Below are 20,315 nucleotides of genomic sequence, written 5' to 3' on the forward strand. Positions count from 1 at the left end.
GCCTGCCCCCCCCGTCCTCTTCCCCTGTCCCCTGTCCCCACCGCGGTCACGTCTATTCCTCACTCTCCACGCTCTTTCTACATTGCATTGCTTGTGTTGCTACTTTGACTTCCAGAAACTTTCAATGACTTGTCCTTTGCTGGTTTTTTCGTGGACAAATAAATTAATAAAAATTAACATTGTTATTAGATAAACTTGGCTATCAAATTTATGTTGAAATAATTATACTTGATAGAATGATATGATAGTTGATAACTTCATGCATTGTTAGGGATTTCCCCCCATCACCCCCACTAGAAACAAAAGGGGTTTGATTAACTGTGGTTTAATTTCCCACCCGTTTTCATAATTGTGCCATCAGACCACGCATAAAGTTGCATCATCTTTCCTTTATGTTTGATGCTAAAAATAAAAAAAAATTATCAAAGAATGAACTTCTGTTTTTTTACTAAAAAATATATTTATTGAATATTGGTATGTCATGCAACAGAGAAAGAATATGGTATTTACAAACATTTTACAAAATGTCCTTGGCAAATCATCCAGTTATTTTTTATTTGTACACACTTTCTCTATTGAAGCACAATTTATTAGAGCATTAGTAAATTGTACACCACCCCAGCCAATAATTCATGTAGTTTCTCTGCAGTATGTTTGCCAAGACGTGAATCTAGAATGCTGCACATATTTTTACAGTGAGAGCTAGACCATTGATGATGTTCAAGTAGCTCTCTTCTAGGCTGCATGACCGGTTTGGTCTGTGTAAAGTGTTAAAGCAATTGCTTTGTAAGTGATGCATAAAAAGATTTGTGCCATCACCTTAGATGATACCTTAAAGCTAACACTCCATGCGCTTATAAGTTTAGACTCCCACTGATTGTGTAGGGATCTCATTTCACACATGAACTATCTCTCTTTTCGTTCCCCAGTCTCACTCCCCCACCCCTCGATCGTTCTCTCTCTCTCCCACTCCCCACCCCTCTGTCTGACTGTTTCTAATACACACTGTAGTTATCCCATTAACATTAAATGTCTGCTTGCCCAAGGCTACACCAGATGAAAAGGGAAGGAGGAGAGATGGCTACAAGAACATTGAGAATTTGGGAAAAAGAATTACCAAAAAAAAGGAGAGAGAGCGAAGTAACATTTAGAACGACCATAGGAAAAGGAAAGGAAAGAGGAGCAGACAAAACGACACACCATAGTGCCATCACAATAAACACGGCAAATATTTTCAATGGTATTATACAACATAATTTCAGTAAAAGATAGGTAATTCTGATATTATGGTATACCATTTTGATTGGAAGCATGTAGGCCTATGTATTCAAATTAAACTATGGAAGTTTGAGATGAAAAAGAAAAAAGTCAGGAACAAAAATATTGACAGGCAGTAGTAACAGGATCCACCTAACCTGCCACATGTAGGCATCAAAAAACGCATTTGATGGACTGAGACACGCACACACAATTGTAATTGAAGTGACAGACAGGCAGACATACCGACAAACCGGACCGTTTTTTTAAGACACCTCAACTTTGAAGGACTTACATTCTCAATTCAACCCTCTAGCCGTCATCAACACGACATGACATTCAGGTCTCCTACCATCTTCAGATGTTCCACCACTATATTGTGTCAGAGGGACATGGCACGACGGACGTTATACAGGGGGGGAGGGGGTCCCAGTGCTTGGGGGCAGATTTATCACCGATGGGGGTCTGCCAGTGATGAGGCCGTTTAGCGGGGGTCCCTGCAGTCCTTCACTGATTACAGCCAAACATCTTCCCTAATAGCCTTAACAAGAACAACGCCCCGGGACGACATGGAGGAACGCATGGAAACACACCACCGCACACATTAACATGCATGTGCACTCACAGGCACACAGGCACACACACACACACGCTCCTCCGGGAGTGGAGATAGTGCTTAAGGCTATTCTATTCACGTGGGTCCCTCTCAAAGTCACCTCTCTCTACTCTCGTCTGTGACAGAAAAAGGAAGAAAATAAACCTGGGAAATGCTGGTTATTGTTGGGGTGAAACTTCACTTGCCCTCCCCACAAAATTGTCTTTTGTTCTTGTTGGTACTTGGTTTTATTGGTACCCTGACTCAATTGTGGAGATGGGAGTTTATTATTTGATTCACGGTTCAAGAGTTTCCTGCCTGCCTGTAGAATGAAACGTAACCTCCAATTTAATTGGTGGATGGAAAATGATGGGAGAGCTGACCCCTTGGAATGGGCGGCCATTTGTAGTCCACAAACCCCTAAATTGGAAGATTCAAAATCCTTGACATCCATGGATGTGTACACGTACTATTTTCATGTGGAACAATTTTCTTACTTTTGGTTTGTTATATAGACTACTTTATATGTACATTGATCATTTATATATTATTACACCGAATTCTAAGCATAATTGCACAATATAATGGATTATATACATCCAATTAAAATATCAATTGGATTAAATATTCCGGTAAATGTACCGCAACAATGTGTTTGACCTATTCCCTGACCTATTTGACTACGGCTCTTGCCGTGCAAATTTGTATTAACATTTGGTGAATAAGAATGGCAGCGCCCCCTGAAGGCCTGTTCAGTATTGCACCAAAAGGGTTTCGCCGTGACGTCAGAGGGGGAAGTCATGTGAACCGGTCGCAGAGAGAGAGGAACAACCCACAGAAAGTAAACCAGGAAATCTAGTGTTGATTACAGGAGCTGTCACTTTGTCTCGGCAGCTCGGCTTTTGTGTTAGACATTTTAAATATATTTAAGTGTAAATTGTACTAACGTAGTCATATCGTATCGCCATGGCCTCGCTTTTCAAGAAGAAGACAGCTGACGGTGAGTTTTGCTCGATTAATAACATGCTAGCTCACTTATTTTTAGCCTGGCTGGGATGCCTTGTTAATCTCATGACAACAGCACACCCAGTTTAACCTGTTCCCTAGCCACGTTCAAAATCCAGTCTCTATCCGTCTTCATGATTGGTTTCATAAACCACTTACATTGATAGTCTCGTTCATGGTGGCACCGGAGTCGTGAAATGCTATATATAGTCACAAACACACTATGATGTAGTGTAACTATTTGTAACACTATAGCTGATGCCAACTGGGTAGCTGTTTTGTGTGGGGTAGCAGTAAGCTTATCAGCTAGCTATCTGCTTTCCTGAATGCTAAGCGTACAACATATGTCAATGGGTGGACATTGGGAAAAGTTTCTATTCAAGTGTGTGAAAGAGAAAAAAATAAATATGAGAAATACTTTTCGTGTGTGTGTGTGTGTGTGTGTGTGTGTGTGTGTGTGTGTGTGTGTGTGTGTGTGTGTGTGTGTGTGTGTGTGTGTGTGTGTGTGTGAGTGAGATTTGTGTTTGAATTAGAATGTGTGTGGGTTGTTAGGAAGTTGGTAGTTCCTAGTGCAGATTTTTAGAAAAAAAGAAGGTTAAGCCGCATACAAGTGGTTTACACAAACCACTATCCATTACTTATGGTCATGGCCCTTTGCACTACCCAGTTATGGTACATGTCAACATCAATCATATTCGGTGTCATACAGTAATAAAAATACTGATTTATTGAACTAATTTAAATATATTCCAGAGGTAAAAAATAATGATGGTATTGGTATGCATACATTTGGTCCATAGAGTTAACTTCTATTTTTTGTGATCATTTAGTCATATTATACTGACACATGGGATACACTCTTACACTTTTAACATTCAGTCAAAATCCAATCAAATTAAATTGTATTTAGGCAATCAATCTCCCTGCTATGTTTTTCATAAGATCAATTCACAGCATAAAAACCCCACCAAAACCCACCACCACACCCACAAACACACCTCCCATCACTTTTCCCATTCAAGTTTCCCCCATCGAGAGGCTTACCGCATTTTGCCGCCCGCTCAAAGCCGATCCGTTGACGAGTCGTCCAACTCCCTTTCCCCATTTACTCAGCGTCTGGACACGGCCACACCTCTCGCCCCCATCTTCTTTGCATATTGTGCCAGGGAGGATGGGGGGGGGGTCTATGGAACTCGCCCAGTTTCGTACCATCCGAGGCGTCGGGTTTGAGGGGCGCCGTTATGAGTTGTGGAGTGGGGGGGGGGGTTTAAGATCCCATGTATTTGTACGATCACACTCATGGTGTCTACGTCACGTTGTACGTATTCAGACTCCATTCTCACAAGTGGTCCAGCCATACGCAGGCGCAGTGGCGGCGTGCGATAGGACACACCTGTGCAGACAGACAGGCCGTCGAGATGTGTTGGCGTTTTGGCTTTTTGGGTCAAGCAAGGCAGCTTTAGCAGTCGTTTGTGTATTTTGACGTTATCTTTCATCACTATTATCTTTTTCCTCCTAAGTGTTATGGCAATGTTTGATTGGGTTGCCAAACATCATGTTTATTATGAACAATTGTAATGTTTTCCAATGATTTTATTATACATTTTATGTGTCTTTATTTTGGTTTTATGTTTCAAAATTGGCTAATCAACATTTTAGACCACTTCTGAATGAATTAACTCTTCAGTGATGTTTCCTACTAAAGGTTATCATATTATTTATACTTTATACATATCATATTATAATGAACATTTACATTTCTTAATATTATTTATTTCTTCTTTAAGTATACAATCAAAGTTATATTTGACGAATGCCTCAGCCCATAACCACTTGAACACAGTTCTCTTGTCTGACTCAAAGTTATTTGAATAATGGATTTTGTGACTATCACCCAGCTGTGGGTGTGTGTGTCTGTTGGTGTTTGTGTTCCCCTAGGTTTGAATGTGACACACAGGTAATAACCCGCACAGGGTGTGTTTTATCAGAGAAACTGCTTGAGTATTGCTCATAAAGCACGGTTGAATGAGTGACTTGGGGACATGCATGAGTTCATGACTTTACTGTATGACTGACAGTTATTGTTTCCTTACCTTCCTACATGCATTATTCTTTGCACATTTATCCGATAGATCTGATACAAAAAAAATCCTCATCTTCAAGTTAATAGAACCTTGCTAGTTTTAAGCAGCCGAGATGATTCACACAATGTGCTTGCTCACAATGCATAAAGCAATTGATCCTGTTGCATTCCATCTTTTGTCCGTCTGTCTGTCTGTAGACCTCATCAAAGAGCAGACGAAGGAGCTGCGTGGTACTCAGAGGCAAATCACCAGAGACAGAACAGCGCTGGAGAAACAAGAGAAGCAAATGGTAACGCATGCACAAATGCAGACACTCCTACCTCTACGGATAAATGGAACATCCCAAGGCATCCTTCATGTATTTCCACATATTGCATCAATATGTATGCTATATAAAACCAGAGTCAAACATTGTCCAAATTCACTTTCTATTCCGGATATCATCTGTAGTGCAATGCAACATGATTCACTCAGAGCTTTCGAGTGTGTAACAATATGAGTCGTGTGTGTGTGTGTGTGTGTGTGTGTGTGTGTGTGTGTGTGTGTGTGTGTGTGTGTGTGTGTGTGTGTGTGTGTGTGTGTGTGTGTGTGTGTGTGTGTGTGTGTGTGTTGGCGACACAATGTGTATGGACACCAAGCATGCACCCAGGCCCACACACAGAGTGTGACCAATATGCTACATTCAACAATAGAATTGGATATTTCCCATTGCTAAAAGATGAAAAGACCTTTCCTCATTTGCCAGCCCCTCTTTTCTCTGCTGCGTAAAACCAACACCAGACAGGGCATAATTATCTCCACAGGGAAGCCAATTCGGCCGCCTTATTACTGCCGTCTGCTAATTAGTCAAATTTCGGTTAAAGCTTTTGGTTTATGTTATCATCTGAATGAAAGATTCCAGTGTAAGATAAGAGTAGTTCCTTTATCGTACTTCAGCATAATGACTTTCTTCAGTCCTCCAGGCAGGCAAGACTTTCTGCATGAAGAAAAAAAAGTGCGGGCAAATGTGCGACCTGCCTGAGGACACGCCCCCCCCAAAAGCGTTTGGCAAGAAAGCCACGTTTGAGAAGCGTTTTTTTTTTTGCATCAGCAATAAACCATCTTCTCTCCTTGGGTCAAAGGAAGCACTCAAGCTTTTGGCAGACTCGTCTCAGTTCTCCCGTCAGTGTTTCCGGGCAGAGCTCTATATAAATGTCTCTCCTCCCCCGTACGTACAGCGAACACCCTATTCTCAGCCCATCTACTCCCTGCAGTTCCACCGGACAAGACCATAAACAATGCGCGGCACTCTTCTATCAGTAGCCGATCCCCCCCGAGTTCCCGTCTCTTTGGTCTCTTTTCAGCGTTCATATATTCAGGAGCTGGACTTATTATCTTTTCTATGGTCGTCTTTCAGGGGAATAGTTTTCACTGCTAGATATCGTTTAGAGTCTCTGGATGTGCTTAGTAGGCAGAGATGGGACAAGCCTGAAGCATTTTGTGTGTGTGTGTGTGTGTGTGTGTGTGTGTGTGTGTGTGTGTGTGTGTGTGTGTGTGTGTGTGTGTGTGTGTGTGTGTGTGTGTGTGTGTGTGTGTGTGTGTGTGTGTGTGTGTGCGTGCGAAAAGACAAATGTAATTTTTGCTGTTGCTGCGGTCTGAGGTCTGGCCAGCCTCACGGTAGCCTGCAGCCATGCTCACCTCTCTAGGGAAACGCACACACAGACATACACACACACACACACACGCACACTCTCTGGGGGCACCAATATGTTTGGCAATGTTTACTAGATCTAAAAGGATGCACTTGCTTGCAGGTGTGGACACATATTGGTTGTTTGTTTAGTTATACACAATGTCAATAGACCAGACTCCTGAATTATTTGGATGACTTAATGTTAACCTACAAGCTGAATGTGTTTAATGGATGTTTCCTGCCATCTAAAGGTTACAAATTATCTAATAGAGTAGAGGTGTATCTTCCAGTGTCCAATGTGGAAAAGGAGCATCATTACATCACAGTACCAGCATTGTTGGTAATGTGGATTACACTATGGACCTTTCTGATGTATGACACAGTATGTCAACTAAACGCTAACCCAAATCTAGGAAGCGGAGATCAAGAAAATGGCCAAGAGTGGAAACCGCGAGGCGTGCAAGATCCTGGCCAAGCAGCTGGTCCAGCTAAGGAAGCAGAAGAACCGGACGTACGCCGTCAGCTCCAAGGTGACCTCCATGTCAACGCAGGCCAAGGTCATGAACTCCCAAATGAAGATGGCAGGCGCTATGGCCACCACCGCAAAGGTAAGTGAACGCTCCACTGGTTCTGTGGTGAGGGTTAGTTTCCACGTTTTTGATTGCAGGCAGTTTAATGTAACCAACTGTTTTTAGTTTAAAGGCCCAAAAAAGTATTAGGGTTTGCCTTTTTGTAATGGTAGAGAGTTTCAAGGATTTCGGTCATTCCTGTGTGTGCCAATTCCAAAACGTTCACTTCATCAGGCCGTTGTTCTCCACTGCTGCTGTTTCTCACTCGAGGCGGGACAGATCTTGTCTGACTTCAAAGAAACATAATTACCTTTTTATCTTTTTTGGGGGGAAAAAATGCATTTACAAAGAGTTAAATGGGCACCACCAGGCAGATTGGGTAACCTAGTTGTTAAAACTCCTCCGAGACTCTTCTAATTAGTCTTCTAATGTCTCCAGAAAGAGTCCCTTCCCACCCATGGGGCATTGTGTTATGGGCAACGGGAGAGTTATTATTGTTGTTACTAGGGTTCAGAAATATTGTCCATGGCATCATGTCATAATTATCACCGTGAATATTTAACTTGTTTTCTAATGTGTGACCGGGTCCATGTCTTTTAAGCCTATTCTTGTAGCACTCCTGTTTGCCCATAGCGTACCAAAGATGGATGTAGCGAGGAGGGAATCTAGCTGCTGATCAAACGTTGCCTTGTCAAATCCCATTAGGCTCCTCCTGGTTAATGGCCTATGAAGAGTTGCAACACGCATCTCCATCTCCACCTCAGTTTGTTAATTATTTGATTAAAATTGACTAGTGTTAGGTACTTTAGGTTAGAGCAATGCATTAAGAGGACCCGAATCAGTATTCACTGGCTGGTTAACCAAGGCAGTGAACGGGAAACACAAAGAAACACTATCTGACTCCAGGAATGGTGAAAGATTCACTGCCATGTGACATGCTCGCCGGCTGTCAAACATTCAATAATGGTGTGTGTGTGTGTGTGTGTGTGTGTGTGTGTGTGTGTGTGTGTGTGTGTGTGTGTGTGTGTGTGTGTGTGTGTGTGTGTGTGTGTGTGTGTGTGTGTGTGTGTGTGTGTGTGTGTGTGTGTGTGTTGATTTGTGCAGACGATGCAGGCTGTGAATAAGAAGATGGATCCACAGAAGACCCTGAAGACCATGCAGGACTTCCAGAAAGAAAACATGAAGATGGGCATGACCGAGGAAATGAGTAAGGACACACACACACACACACACACACACACACACACACACACACACACACACACACACACACACACACACACACACACACACACACACAGGCAGCATTTTTCAAAAAACAGCGCCAACGGTAGGTAAACTCCAACTCTCAGTTCATTGGCCTCTGCTCATTGACCTGTTTTTACCGCCCTCCCCTTCCTCTGTCCCTCCAAAGTCAACGACACGTTGGACGAGATCTTCGATGCCTCCGGCGACGAAGAAGAATCTCAGGACATTGTCAACCAGGTGCTGGATGAGATCGGCATCGAGATCTCAGGAAAGGTGAGGAAAACGACCGGTCTGGTGTCACTACGGGTCGGACCAGCAGGAGGCAACGCCTTCGCTGCCGTCTCTCTACGCTCTCTTATCTTTCAGTATCATCTCAGACAAACTTTTCCATCCTCCATTCCCTCAGCCACAGCGCGTGTTGACATTTGGCATAGGATGGTGCAACGCCTCCTATCTACTAATCAATAGGACCCGCTGGACAGCACTTTGTTGTGTGTGAGGCAGAGCTGACGTAATACTTTGTTTAAATTCAAAATGACGACGTCCAATCAGCATACGGACGCTACTCCCACTCTCGCAGGTTAACGCAAGTGGGAGTCACGCTAGTTTGCGTCACACAGGTGCACAGCCAGTTAGATTTGAGCTACACTGTTGAGTTTTTTGAATACTGAATTCTCCAGGGTACAAACTGGTGGGGGGTGGGGGGCAATCCTACACATTGCGACTTTAAGTACAGGCCATGATGCACACATCATCACGACTAGACTTAAGGTCTTAAAAAGTAAACCAAATGTAAAGTATGAATGCCTATCTGTTTAATAAGCCAAGAGCGGTTTGGAACCAGAGTGCTTGTATCTACTTGTTTTTTATTCCCGGTACCTTGAAAGCGTTACCAGAGGGAAGGGATGTAGTCTCTGTGAATAGGATGGTCACAAACTCAACGGGGAAGATGGACAATAGAAGACAAACAGCCACATGTCGTTCCCCAAATGGCTTCCCCACTCTGGCAGCTGCCACAGCCCTAAGCCCTGTCTGTGTCTATAGGGCAGCCCCACACTGGCCATCTGTTGTCAGTCTTGCGCCACCTGGAGGCCTCTACGGGTCATTACCCTTCACAATAGGTAGCCATACATAACGAAATAGCTGGAAAGCAAAGTCTTCTCAACAGCCCAAAAGGATAGTAATAGTATAATTCATCAAATGTTCCCGCCGACTGCCTTCTGATTATGAGGCACGCTACTGGTGTTGTTATTCAGCTGTAACATGTGTAAAGGCTACACGCCACATGTGTGCATTTTGAAATGGACCTATCCAATATGTTGATTTATCCCTGAAGCAAGATTTCCTATTTTTTTTCCCAGTAGTATAAAATGTGTAGCAGATTTGGCCAGCCACACATTTAGCAAGCCCGGATAAAAGTGGATTTTGACAACCCCTTAAGGGCTAAACCTGTGAGTGTGTGTCGGTGTGGTGTGTAGTCTACTTGGACCTGATGGTATTTGTTGTGTATTTTTGTGTTCAAGATGGTAAGAGCCCCAGCAGCAGGGAGGAGCCTACCAGAAGCCGCCTCCTCTAAACAGGACACGATCTCAGACGAGGAGATCGAGAGACAGCTCCGAGCCCTGGGAGTCGACTAACACACACACAAGCCCACGCACATGCAAGCAGACACATGCAAGCACACACACATGTCCATGCACATATCTTCTCAAACAAACAGAGGAGAAATGTACCTCTTACCACACATACAAACACACACACACACACACACACACACACACGCACAGGGTCATATTGCCTTAGACATTGGAGGAGAACATAGGATTTTGTTTATGCAAAACAATATTTATAATGACCTAGTCCAAGCCTGAATGTGAACCAACTGCAGGTGTTGAACTAGACCATGAAAAGACCCTTCTCCAATCGTCTGTGTTCAAATAAAGGTCAACTTTTCTTTGATTCAAACATTCCCATAGATATACGTCTTTGGCAAATTTTCCAAATTTCGGTCGAATGAGAGATTACGTTCTCTGGTTTGATAGGGATGAACATATGATGATATGATGTTTTCTCATTTAAACTCCTACATCTAAGCATCACTTACCCCTACTAAAGTGACCTTTTTAATGTCCATGCCTCAGTATGTAGCGTTGCAAACCCAAAATATATAGCCTGTAAACCCCTAACAACTGCTGTTTCTAACCATCCTTAGGTACGCTACTATAACCAAAGGAGTTGAAATGACTCTTGACATAGGCTAGTGTAAGAACTAATGACATCCATGCCCTAGGGCTAAGGGTAAGGCCTTTGCACAACAACTTTATTATTTATAGATCGATAGATAGATTAATATGGGTAAATCGGGTGATAAACCAACAATGATTTTAGCTTCTTTTCACCATCTTGTCCAAACACTAATCTTACAATTTGTTGTAATTATTTACTTGGAAGTAGTAGTTAAAAACAAACAGTTTCCTGCTACTGACAAATAGAACAAGGTCATTAATACTTAGAAATGTGTTTTTATTCTCCAAAGTAATTGGCTAAGTGATTTGTCTCCATTTGTATAATTGAGTGAAACGCAGGTGTCTCTTATAGCACTAATTATGGGTCTGCTCATTTTACATACAAGGGCGGAGTTAGCGTAATTTTTTCTTCCCTTGTGGGGTCTCCACCCGTGCCCTGGTACATAAAGGAAGCAGCCCACCTAATTAGTGTTACGAGCGACACCTGTGTGTGACCTACGATGACCGCTCTCAGGCATTGTCGTTGATATGATCCCTTCATTGCGTCATATGTAGACTAAAAAGCCTTCTTCGCTCCTACTCAACACGACCCCGATGAAAGCAGTGAACCAGAAGTGTACCTCTTAAAATTACACTGTGATTCAGGAGATTTGCTCTTATCAATCCTAGCTTTTTCTTCCTCCTTTTTTGTTTAGTTTTTAGTTTTTTTTGGATGGTATATAATGAGGAAAGGGTTACACAGACAAGAAATACATAGATATGGGTGTTCCTCAATTCCCTGGGATGTTGCTTTCGTTTATTTATTTTTCTTTTGCCAAATTCCACGATGATGAGACTGCATGTTTCTGGCGTTGTACATTGTATATTGGATTCTGTACATTATAAGCCTCAAGGACATCACTGCCGTCCCCCACACTGTTGCGCAGCAGAAGGGACTACTGCAGTAATAGCCCAGACCTTATGTTGAAACTGGAAACAGCTTGGGGGGCTGTCTTGATTGTAATGTAACTATCATTATATTATTTGTATTTTACTTTCCTTGTAAACTACTGTATGTACGGTCCTATGCCATTGTACAGTGACTCTATTAAGGGTTTATGGCTTTTATAAAGAATAAAACTTCTTCATGTACAATTTGCTGGTCTGTCCTTTCTTGTCGCTGTACTGTAAGTCGCTGCGGTAGCTACCAGTGATGTGCATGTTTCCCCAGTGGGGCCTGTACCTCCTGCAACACCTTGATACGATATCCTTGTATTAATACCCATGAGGACTATCATTCTGTGCATTAACCCATCCTATGCCAGGAGCTATGAACAATGGGCTGCCTGCCTCACAAGAGCAGCACCCAGGAACCAACTCCACGGGGTAGTGCCCTTGCCTTGCTTATGGGCAGGCCAGGGGTGTTAACGTGCATGTTTTTGAGGTTGTTTGTTTTACAGATGCACCACAGTGTGTGTCTGACTTTGGGTCTCCCCCCCATATTTTATTAAGGAAACATTATTAATGTATGATACCCCAGTTATAACGGCTCATATGGGAATGTCCCATAAAAATATCTCCTTTCTTTAATGCATTTATTCATGGGTACCTTCAAGACGTGGGTGCAGGGGGAACACGGTTGAATTGAATCCTTCATCATCCAACATTTTTATTTTTTATTTAATCATCATGACATCCACAAATACATCAACGCACTTGCTTTATGAGGGAAATCTACAGAGGGATAAAAAAAAAAAAATGCAACACATACAAAAAAACATTGTTGGTGTTCACAGAAGAACGAGAAAACTAGTTCTGCCAAGAAGGACACATCACTGGTCTCTAGTTGTATTGTATTGTATATTGTAGTGTTGAACTTGTGACATGTGGTTTGTATCAATCAAATCAAAATCCAGGTCAGACATACCTGCCTGCCTGCCTGCTGTAATCTCTGTCTTGTCGTCGTGGCAACAAATCATGTATTTAGATCTCTCCTGTCAAGCGTGGCAGAACATTCCCTCAGATCACCATTCCACTACAATCAATCAGTCAATAAATACAAGAAAGCACGCAATAGGAATGGTTCAATGCAATATATTATATATCAAATAAATAGATTGTCATAGCGTACATCAGATTTTTTTTCTGAAAACAATTCCAAATTTCTTCAACAGAGCATCATAGGCACTTGATATAAAAGACACTACACTTGTATTTTCTTTTTCAATTATTCGTAAAGAGGTAGCCTTGGAACTTCTGAATCACAAAGTCAAACAGGAGTGTAAATCTGTTGGGATAAAAATATAAAGTACAAGATTAAATAGTAAAATATATTATGTCAAAGTCACATCAAAGTCATAAAGGCGTAGAGTGTTGTATATCTTTCACTTCTCTCTAAAAAGTAGTATCCTAGCTTCTCAAATGTTAGTTGAAACACAGGTTTGACATAGTATTTGTAGAATTTGATAAAGGCACAACGATACAGCATTGCCATATGTGGGTGTTTGCTGCCCCCACCTGGTTTCCTGTTATCATTTCAGATTAAATGTATATTTTGCATACACATCAGAAAACTAAAAGCATTGAAGGAGACTTTCTATACATAATTACATTTTAAAATAGGCCTACCAAACATATAGAGAGTATTTTAAACATGACGGCCGCAAACAAGGTGGCCTCAGATGGGGCTATTAGTGAATTGCTTTTATTTTCCCCACACATGGCTGGGTTGGAAAACCAATTTAGCATTTGTATTTAGGATAAAAATCGAGTGCTGATTTGATGACGTTCCTGAGCACATTCCTTTACCAAAACCACTTATTATCACATGATTTTGATGGTAGATCCTAGCTTGATAGGCTATTTTCTACGTGAAATTGGTCGCCAAATGAATTCGTAGGGCTAGGGTTCGGGTTAGGGTTAAGGTATTTTTCCCCAAAAAAGTGAAATGGGACATACAATGCATTACCCAGTGAGCATTGAAACCCTGCCACTAGGCGCCATATGTTTTATACTTCCCTTTTCTATGCCTGACGTGTTGCTACCTACAGCCTTGGCTCTCTTTAGACAGGTAGCAGCTTAGGTGGAGGCTCGTCTTCACTCGCTTCTCCCGTTGCCGGCGGTTACAGAACCACACGCGGACGACCTCCTTCTCCAGGTGCAGTCCCTCAGCCATGCGCAGGATCTCCTGTGACGAGGGCTTGCTCTTCTCCATGAAGCTGCGCTCCAAGGCCTCTTTTGCTCCCATACTAGGAGAGAGAAGAGGATGATTAGGCCCAATCCCATTTCTACCCCTTACCCCTTCCCCTTCCCCTTACCCCTCCCCCTTGTTTTGAAGGGGTAAGGGGAAGGGGTAAGGGGTAGAAATGGGATGAGTGTGTGTGTGTGTGTGTGTGTGTGTGTGTGTGTGTCTGTGTGTGTGTGTGTGTGTGTGTGTGTGTGTGTGTGTGTGTGTGTGTGTGTGTGTGTGTGTGTGGGCAGGTAGGGGGGGAGGGGAGAATTGGTGAGAACAAAGTAAGACTATACCTTCATTATACCATCATTTTATGACATTATGTCATTATATGACCAGATTTCAACATCTTGTCTCATCAGACATGTCATTATACCGCATTGGTTGTTACCTGATAGTGGTTCTGCGCTTCCTCTTGCGTTCATTCATGCCCATCTTCTCATTATATAGGGCTAGAGGAGGTACGGAAAACCCACAAAAAAACAACACAATCATTAATTTTCAATCACGTGCATAGATGCGTATGTACATGTGTGCGTGTTTGTCTGTGTGTGTGTGTGTGTGTGTGTGTGTGCGTGCGTGTGTGAATGTGTGTGTGCACATGTGTGTGTGTGTGGGTTTCTCTCACCACCAGCCTGTTCGGCCTCCACCAGCCATTTAGCCAGAATGGCCTTCAGCTTGCAGGCGTTCTTGAAGCTGAGCTGGAGGTTCTCGAAGCGACAGATGGTGGTCTGACTGAACTCGGAGCCGTGCACAGCTGCCAGAGCCTCACCCACGTTGGTCTGGGTGTATCCTGCGCACGAGCACACGCACGTACATGCAAACACACACACACACACACACACACACACACACACACACACACACACACACACACACACACACACACACACACACACACACAAACACAAAAGAAAATATATTATATAATCACATTGAGTGGGCGATCACAACCTCCATTAATAATTAATTCATTAATTTTCTTTGAACCTTTTTCTTTTTGGTGTTTACATTATTGCACTCAGCTGATCTTTTTTTTGTTAAATACATTACATGCTGAATTTACTAAGACCCTGCAAAACTGGCATATAAAGACTACTTTTGGCATATATTTCCATTCTGATCACCACTGGCTTGGTAATCAGAATTCCAAAATGACTTTCAAGTGGGCTAATTTAAAACTTCTAACTTAAATAAAAGTTAGGATGATGCAACACACACACACACACACACACACACACACACACACACACACACACACACACACACACACACACACACACACACACACACACACACACACACACACACACACACTCACACACACACACACACACACACACACACACACACACACACACACACACACAGACACCTGTACAATATAATAATGTTGAGAAATAGTTTGGGAGCCTTCTTGAATAGTAGTGGGGTATAAAGTAGCCTACTTGCTTAGAAATGGTATACTACATTTGGAACACACATCGGCCTGTCAGAGGAAACACAATATGACTTAACGTGCAAAGTTAATACACGTAACACACATGCATGTTGTTAACATTCAATCGTATGTACCCAGTTTGATCCTGCGCAGCTTGAAGTCATTGGCAAACCTCTCCAGCTCTCTGATCTGGGGCGAGTCCACAATGGGGTGTTCTTCAGGGGGTCTGGAACCGGTTCTTCTTTGGAGGTCTGCACAGGCCTTCACGTCCCCCAGGACGTGAAGCTCGTCTGAGAGCAAGGCTGGCGGCAGGGAGGGGAAACCGTGGTTCAAGGTGCAAGAGCCGCTGCTCAGACCTCCATGTTCTGGGAACTTATACAAGCAAGGAGCTAGGGAACCTAGACAGAGAGACACACAGTGTGGTGCCTTGTCAATAGATGGCATAGGAATGCATTCGCTAACCAGGTGAAATCATTCGGCATATTTTAATTAAAATAATCAGATATACAGATCAAATATTTCTGAACATTTTAACAAAAACAATTGTATGAATATTGACAAATTAATTAGAGATTAGAACCAAATGGTGAATGTGTGGTTCATTGCAATATACAGCTAAATGTTAATGATTAAATAAGAGCATTGAGTGATTCTTGTTTTAAGAAAGGTGGAGGTAGAATGGAGAAGGACTAGAAGAAACAAATAAACCCTGGTCCCAAAACAGGTCCCCAAATCAGACGGAAGAGCTGGGAAAATTGTGGTGAATAGGTAGGCAATTTGTAAGAGCCCACTTGTGTGATAGCGCCCTCTTGTGGTTGATGTAGTGTAAGTGCGTCCGATGTGTGGTAAAATACAAACAATGAATACAAAACGAACCTTTCAATAATTATTAAAAGCTTTCGGAGGTACTTGTCATAACACCCGAGCAGAAATATATTCATATTGAGAAAATTGTATTAGATGTTGTTTCAAACGACATTTTCACTTCCTTCATATATTTTTAGATGAGGCCCTCTAGCACATTTTGTACCATTTAAGCACTACGCCTACTGATGTGTTCAATATTGTGCTTACATGAAAAGAGAGGTGTGAAATAAAGTCAGACACTAAGTCAGAAAGAGTGTGAAATCAGTGCGTGAGAGAGAGAGGTGAGAGAGAGAGAGAGAGAGAGAGAGAGAGAGAGAGAGAGAGAGAGAGAGAGAGAGAGAGAGAGAGAGAGAGAGAGAGAGAGAGAGAGAGAGAAAGAGAGAGAGAGGAGAAAAAGTGAGAGCAAGAGAAGAGAGATATAGCCAGAGAGTTAGAGATAGAGAAAGAGAGAGAGAAGAGACAAAGAGAGGGGGAGGAGGGAAAAATGAATAAAAGAGAATAGAGACATAGATAAAGAAAGAGAAGCGAGATATAGAAAGAGAGAGAGAGAGAGAGAGAGAGAGAGTTTACCTTGTAGTGTATTTGCTCCGCTAACCATGTTAGGGTGAGGGACACTGCAGGTCTGTAGTATTCGGGTCTGGGAAATACTGGCTGAGAGCATCTCCTGTGCTGAATAAAAACCATAGTCATGATCACCTTCATCACTGTATGACCAATACCAGCATTCATGCATTTAATTTGGATACATTTTTTTAACTTGTTTTCCCCATTAAATTCCCCTACATCCTTATTATTATGTCTCACAAGTGCTTGGATGTCATCGTCTGTGGGTAATGTTCCTTGGAACCCACACCACCATCATTATAAAAATGAATCTCCATTATCACATCATCATCATCATTATCATCATCATCATCCTCTTCATCATCGTCACCACCACCATCACCATCACCAAGTCACCTGCCATCATGCCGTAGGTGGCCTGCTGGTTGCCATAGTGACACGGGGTTACGGGGTAGTGCAGGGCAGGGGGTCCGTTGCTAAGAGCGTTGCCGAGGGCGGAGGTGGCGAGGTGCATGTGGGAGTGCTTGGAGGACTGCACCAGGGACAGGCCAGAGGGTACTGTGGGGGGGGGGGGGGGGGGTTCACGGATGAGACAGGGGGGGAGGCAGAAAGAGAGAGGCATGAGGGGGCTGAAGTAGCATATGTTTACTTCATTGCGCCTGCCACAAATGTAAACAATGGCTAACTTTTGTCTGACTTCTGTCTTTCGAAATCATCATAACAGTGATACTACATACCAGTACTTTACAAAATGTCCATTCCCAAAGACCATAGAGCTATTTTGCTATGGTTTACTACTGGATACTTAATTCTGCATAAAAAGGTACAACAAAGTGATTTCCACCAATGATACGGGTAACAGATGTTTCAGCGCAGGACAGACAGTGACGATAGTTTGCTCACAGAGAACGGTATCATCATTAGGTTTCTGTGTGTTATCACATGGCATACAACAACGCGCTTGTCAATTCCGGTTGAACACCTGAAAGGGTAAGAAAACCCCCAGCATAATAACATAATGAAGGACATACTGTGTGCTGCCTGTTCTAATTATTCTATTCTTAGCGGGGACAATGCAAGGGGAGCTCAGGTCGGTACGGACGGTTTCACATCCTGTAGAAAAGAGAATACCGTGTCAGGTTTGACAGGCTGATAACAAACTAATTACCCACGGAGCAGAAACAGCCCGACTAAATATGCTGATTGGAGGCATTTACATAATTCCAGCTAAATTTTGATGTCCTAGCATTTCACAGCCCCCACACCCTCCGACTGTTAAGAAAGTTCGGAACATTGAGTCTTCAGCATTGGGCCCCCACGTTCTCAAATGCACTTTCTAAAAGTTTTAACTCATCAATGTTATGTTATCAATACAAGACAACAGAAATCATTAGGGGCATTGCTAATGAAGACTGCATTGCAGTGAGTCAGGGGTTTACCCACCACTATACATATACATATACATAAACATATACTGCAAGGCAAACTCTCGCTTCCTACATTTCTGCCGGCATAAGAGGCACTCATCTATTCTTTGCTCTGCACTGCATTGCTCTTTGACCGTTCATGAAACCCACAGAGGAGTGGAATAATGGAACTAATGCTTTGGCAACATCACAACATTACTGAACTAAAGGCAATCTGTGACCCTGATCTTGCCACGTTACATTTGTAAAGTACTCTAGTACTCTACTGTATTAAGCACTGTGTGCACAAGAAAAAAAATAAGAGAAGAAAGGAGAGGAGAGGAGGGGACAAGAGTCAAGGACAGAATAAGTGCAACATCAGAGAAACATAGCTGGAGTCGAAACCAAGGCATCGCTCAAGGTTAGGGTTGCCTCCACTCAAGGTAGGAACTGCACTACAAATGCGACTGACTAAACACACGGTGTTAACACGCGTCCATTCACAACATCCACAGAGGCCCTCGGGGCCAGCGGGCCAGCGGGCCAGGCTTACCTGTGGACATCATGTTGTGTCCGTGCGAGGGGGGCGGTAGGCAGTCACCAGCCGAGGCGTGGTGCATGAGGAGAGGCAGGGAAGAGTCTCCGGTGGCCAGCGTGGTGAAGGAGTCGCTGGTGAACGCCTGACAGGCCATGCTGTCCGCTGTGCACCCTCACCTCCTCACCTCCTCACTCCTCGCTCCTCCTGTACACTCGTCGGTCCTCCCTTTGCTCCTTGGCTTTCCTTTTATTTGACTTTAATAAGACGTTCTTTCCCTTTCCTTGCCTGGCCTGTTTTCCCTCATTTCCTCCCTTTCACACTTGAGGGATATTACTCGAGAGTGTTGGAGGTCCTGTAAAGCAAGTGTGTGTGTGTGTGTGTGTGTGTGTGTGTGTGTGTGTGTGTGTGTGTGTGTGTGTGTGTGTGTGTGTGTGTGTGTGTGTGTGTGTGTGTTTGCCTCTCTGTAGACAGCAGATGTAAGAGTCTCTGGCGATAAGGATGACCCTTGCTGCTCTGGGAGCTGGCCTGTTGAACGAGTGAAAGGCCTCTCTCGACCCTCTCTTCCTCTCTCTCTCTGGCTCTCTTGCTCTCTCCCTCTCTCAACTCTCTCTGTCTGTGCCTATCACCGATTTGCAGGTAAGACACCGTGTTTTGGCCCCTGCTGTCCAGTTCAGGTATTTATTCTACCGCCCCCCCCCGACCCCCCCCCCCCCCCACACACACACACACACACACACACACACACACACACACACACACACACACACACACACACACACACACACACACACACACACACACACACACACACACACACACACACACACAGAGAGGTAGCAAAGGCGACTTGGACCTCTGTTCTTCCAAATCCAATTTTTTTTTCTGCAAAGATAGGATTAGGGTACAGAGCTGCAGAGAAACCTGATCAACCCCCTCTGCAACCAACACACACACACACACACACACACACACACACACACACACACACACACACACACACACACACACACACACACACACACACACACACACACACACACACACACACACGAATGCTCACGCATACACTCACATACACACACAGATACACACATCACACACACACACACACACGAGTGCTCACGCATACACTCATATACACACAGACACACACAAACATGTTCACGCAAACACTCACATACACACACAGACAGACACACAAGCAAACACACACAAATGCTCATGCATACACTCACATACACACACTGACGCACACACATACACACACACACACACACACACACAAACCTCCCCACCCCATCTCTCCTCTCTCAGTCCAATGTTTTGCTCTCTGCTCTCTGCTCTCTGATAATTTGCATTATCAAAGCAAATTACGTAAAAGCACAACAACACAATGGGTGTTTTGCATTGGGAAGACTTTCCTTTAAATAGAGAACACTGTACCTAAAGAGAGAAAGAAATACAATATGATATAATAACATACAATGCACTAGATAGATAGATAGATAAAAAGATAATTACTTTCCTTATCAACGGCCAACAGAAGCCAAGATAAAATGAAATGGGATAAAATAAACAAGATAAGCAAAATCTGTCTTAAAAGGCTATTATG

General features: G+C 43.2%; 2 protein-coding genes across 2 annotated transcripts; one reads left to right on the plus strand and one right to left on the minus strand.

The window, feature by feature from the left end:
• The first annotated feature begins 2,654 nt into the window (after nt 1-2,654).
• chmp2ba (charged multivesicular body protein 2Ba) lies at nt 2,655-11,836 on the plus strand. The gene is made up of 6 exons (XM_056580157.1): nt 2,655-2,852; nt 5,139-5,230; nt 7,027-7,221; nt 8,287-8,389; nt 8,597-8,703; nt 9,954-11,836. Exons 1-6 carry the CDS (start codon nt 2,819-2,821, stop codon nt 10,065-10,067), a joined length of 645 nt encoding a protein of 214 aa, XP_056436132.1. The 5' UTR covers nt 2,655-2,818; the 3' UTR covers nt 10,068-11,836.
• Nucleotides 11,837-13,695: 1,859 nt separating this feature from the next.
• pou1f1 (POU class 1 homeobox 1) lies at nt 13,696-18,857 on the minus strand. Its single transcript, XM_056580271.1, has 6 exons — nt 18,719-18,857; nt 17,156-17,317; nt 15,463-15,726; nt 14,516-14,680; nt 14,279-14,339; nt 13,696-13,903 (listed from the first exon to the last, which is right to left on the minus strand). Exons 1-6 carry the CDS (start codon nt 18,855-18,857, stop codon nt 13,696-13,698), a joined length of 999 nt encoding a protein of 332 aa, XP_056436246.1.
• Nucleotides 18,858-20,315: the final 1,458 nt, after the last annotated feature.

Source organism: Gadus chalcogrammus, chromosome 20 (genome assembly GCF_026213295.1).
Source record: "Gadus chalcogrammus isolate NIFS_2021 chromosome 20, NIFS_Gcha_1.0, whole genome shotgun sequence".
NCBI classification, from domain to species: domain Eukaryota; kingdom Metazoa; phylum Chordata; class Actinopteri; order Gadiformes; family Gadidae; genus Gadus; species Gadus chalcogrammus.